The sequence below is a fragment of the Priapulus caudatus genome, unplaced genomic scaffold, assembly GCF_000485595.1.
Source record: "Priapulus caudatus unplaced genomic scaffold, Priapulus_caudatus-5.0.1 Scaffold1749, whole genome shotgun sequence".
NCBI classification, from domain to species: Eukaryota; Metazoa; Priapulida; class Priapulimorpha; order Priapulimorphida; family Priapulidae; genus Priapulus; species Priapulus caudatus.
This window is the reverse complement of record NW_014578810.1, coordinates 12,312-15,636: the sequence shown is the minus strand read 5'-3', so window position 1 is coordinate 15,636 and position 3,325 is coordinate 12,312. Positions and strand designations below refer to the sequence as shown.

The window sequence follows — 3,325 nt, the reverse complement described above, 5'->3', positions numbered from 1 at the left end:
TATTAGATAGTATACCAGGGTACGTTTCGGTATATACCGGACCGTACCCAGGGTACGTTCCGGCAGTACCCCGGGGGACATAGACCCTCTCAGCCATAGTGCATGGTACTGTAACATCTCTTGTTATTCTTCCTTCTCTCTCTCTCTACTTGCGCCCTCTATCCCTTTTACAGGAGCGTAGCCCTAGATGTGTCGACGTTATTCACTTCTATGCTCACTCCTGGCCTTGCGTTGTGTATTTTAGATTCGTATCGCTGGATGGTGCGAGAGACGTTTGTGTCGAGCGTTCGGAGCACGCGTGAGGGGATGACTGTCTGATTATTGTTTATTTGGTATAGCGCCGAGTTTATATCTATGTGTTGTCGCGATGGGCATTGAACCATAGGTTCTTCGCCTGATAATTAAGCTGTGCAATTTACGTTGTAATTTGTAATCATTTATGTTTAGTCTGTCGTCTGTCTCCTTTTTCTGGGTGTGTCAGTAAATAGATGTGCAGATGTAAGAGGAAGAGTGATATGAATTTAGAAACGATAGCCCCTTAACTCCGGGGCTACGATTTATTCAAGAACCAATAGAATACACGCATCTATGTACATATACGGTGTCGATGAGTCCGGATTGTTGCCTTGTTAACCGAAGAAAGAAGCCAACGCACAAGAGTTTGTGTAATTTTAACGTGTGACTCAGTGGTCAAGAAACTTGGCTCCTGCAAATTCTAGGCTCTCTTGACTCAAAAACGGAAGCTTGTAGCTCTTTATGCTAATAGTGTAAAGACTTGTAGTACACTAGTAGTGTCTTGACTTAATACTAGTAAATATTTGATTAGTTACCACGTTAAAGTACACATTTATAACATCAGAAGTTGGGCTAATGCTCCATTAGGAGTGTTCCCAACTTTGATATCGTTAATGATTAATGATTGATAATCCTAACCCTAACCCTAACCTAAATGACATTAAACCACAAACTAATATATGACCATGACCATATATATATATATATGTTATTATGACCATTAATGACATTAAAGTTGGGAACACTCCTAATGGAGTATGACCCAGAAGTTGGCTTCTAAATTCTTTGTTTATACTCCTGTAGTAACTATAGTAATCTCATTTTTATAGATGCCAAGTAAAGATGGATGTAGACAGCTTAAGGAAGTCACTTGCTCAGAATGGACAGGAGCATCTCCTAAAGCACTGGGATCAACTGACAGACTCTGATAAGAAATCGCTTTACAGTGATCTTTCCAGCATTAACTACAAAGAGGTATACCAGTGTAAATCCACTCATATGCATTGTATCATTAACACTTAGCTCTTTGTAGAGGTCTATAGCTAGCTGTGTAGCATTTCACTCTACAAGCAAGCTACGTGGATGGAACTACGTAAAATGGTGCATACGTGTACATTTAGCATGGCATGATCGATGCAGTTTTACATAATGTATGTAAATTGTTTGTCATATATGATATATATAATCAATACACTGTGTATACATATATGCATGAAGTCTGTGAACTATATAATTTTACTGTGCATGTTAGGAAGTAAATGTAAGGTTGGTCGTCGACTCGTCATGATGATTTACCCATGGGCCCTGTAGACTGTCGAGGCTGGATGTCTGTGTGTGGTAACACTCCTAATGGAGTATGACCCAGAAGTTGGCTTCTAAATTCTTTGTTTATACTTCTGTAGTAACTATAGTAATCTCATTTTTATAGATGCCAAGTAAAGATGGATGTAGACAGCTTAAGGAAGTCACTTGCTCAGAATGGACAGGAGCATCTCCTAAAGCACTGGGATCAACTGACAGACTCTGATAAGAAATCGCTTTACAGTGATCTTTCCAGCATTAACTACAAAGAGGTATACCAGTGTAAATCCACTCATATGCATTGTATCATTAACACTTAGCTCTTTGTAGAGGTCTATAGCTAGCTGTGTAGCATTTCACTCTACAAGCAAGCTACGTGGATGGAACTACGTAAAATGGTGCATACGTGTACATTTAGCATGGCATGATCGATGCAGTTTTACATAATGTATGTAAATTGTTTGTCATATATGATATATATAATCAATACACTGTGTATACATATATGCATGAAGTCTGTGAACTATATAATTTTACTGTGCATGTTAGGAAGTAAATGTAAGGTTGGTCGTCGACTCGTCATGATGATTTACCCATGGGTCCTGTAGACTGCCGAGGCTGGATATCTGTGTGTGGTGACTTATATCAATATCATAGCAATCAAAGGCCCATTCATATGTGTCCTATCAGTAATATCCATTGACAGAAACATACATGGCTAAAGCTTGATTAAAGCTCTTGCAGTTGCATTGACAGCGGTGCCTGTGATATGTGGCGTACCAAACCACATACATAGAACCTAGCTGCGATTAATGGTTACATGTGAATGTTTAGGAGTACCATGTATAGCCTAGCTAACATAGCTAGCATTTAAAAAACAGGTAAAATATATGCTATGCAGCTATAGTATTATCAGGAGATGTACATTTGAGATGTGATATATTTTGCTTGTATGAATATTTCAGGTAAATGAATTTTTTCATGCTGCAACAGAATCGCTTGATGATGTATCAGAGAAGTTAGATGTTTGCATGTCGCCCATCCCTGATGATGTATTTGGCAGTGTTAGGACTAGCACACCCAGTGAAATAGAGGAGTATGAAACACAAGGTTTGTATGAAGAAGAGTCATAGTGATATGGAGTAAGGTTTCTATATTGATGCTGGCTGCAAAGAAACCTATAGAAATAATTATATAGAAATAAATATCTCACACATTTAGTTACAAAAAAAAAATAATAATAATTTCAACAATAATGTGTAAAGCAAATGTAAAACATAATAAATGTGTTTAATATTTGATGGTAAAATCTAGAGAGAGAAAAACTAGAGAATTTGCTCATGCTTCAGCACATAAATGGAGATTTTAGCACTCCTGACCTGCACGTTATTTTATTGTATCGCGGCAGGTATGAAGCAAATCTCGGAGGGTCGTGTTGCTGTGGTGCTGCTTGCTGGTGGTCAAGGTACCCGGCTCGGAGTAAGCTACCCAAAGGGCATGTACGATGTTGGTCTGCCATCAGGAAAGTCTCTGTATCAAATCCAAGCAGAGCGTATAGTCAAGCTTCAGCAACTGGCAAGCGAGAAACATGGAAAGCCCGGAAATATACCCTGGTGAGTACAGAGGATGGAGGGGGCATACACTATATATACTATCAAGAGCGTATAAAGAAGGAGAGCGTACAACGGTGAAATGCTGAAACCATGTTGCAGTATTAGTCGAATTAATA

The 3,325-nt window shown here is 38.8% G+C and overlaps 2 protein-coding genes across 3 annotated transcripts in view; one reads left to right on the top strand and one right to left on the bottom strand.

Moving 5' to 3' along the window:
* Positions 1 to 3,325, bottom strand: part of LOC106817509 (serrate RNA effector molecule homolog) — a 24,785-nt gene that overhangs the window by 17,446 nt on the left and 4,014 nt on the right. The window lies entirely within an intron of this gene.
* Positions 1,700 to 3,325, top strand: part of LOC106817506 (UDP-N-acetylhexosamine pyrophosphorylase-like) — a 10,461-nt gene continuing 8,835 nt past the window's right edge. For both annotated transcript variants that reach the window (XR_001395066.1, XM_014822174.1), the window contains exons 1-3: positions 1,700 to 1,868; positions 2,562 to 2,706; positions 3,005 to 3,209. Coding sequence is in view for 1 of the 2 variants with exons in the window: in XM_014822174.1 (XP_014677660.1) it covers positions 1,737 to 1,868; positions 2,562 to 2,706; positions 3,005 to 3,209 (482 nt within the window). In the remaining variant the exon portion in view is untranslated. The remainder of the gene's footprint in view (positions 1,869 to 2,561; positions 2,707 to 3,004; positions 3,210 to 3,325) is intronic.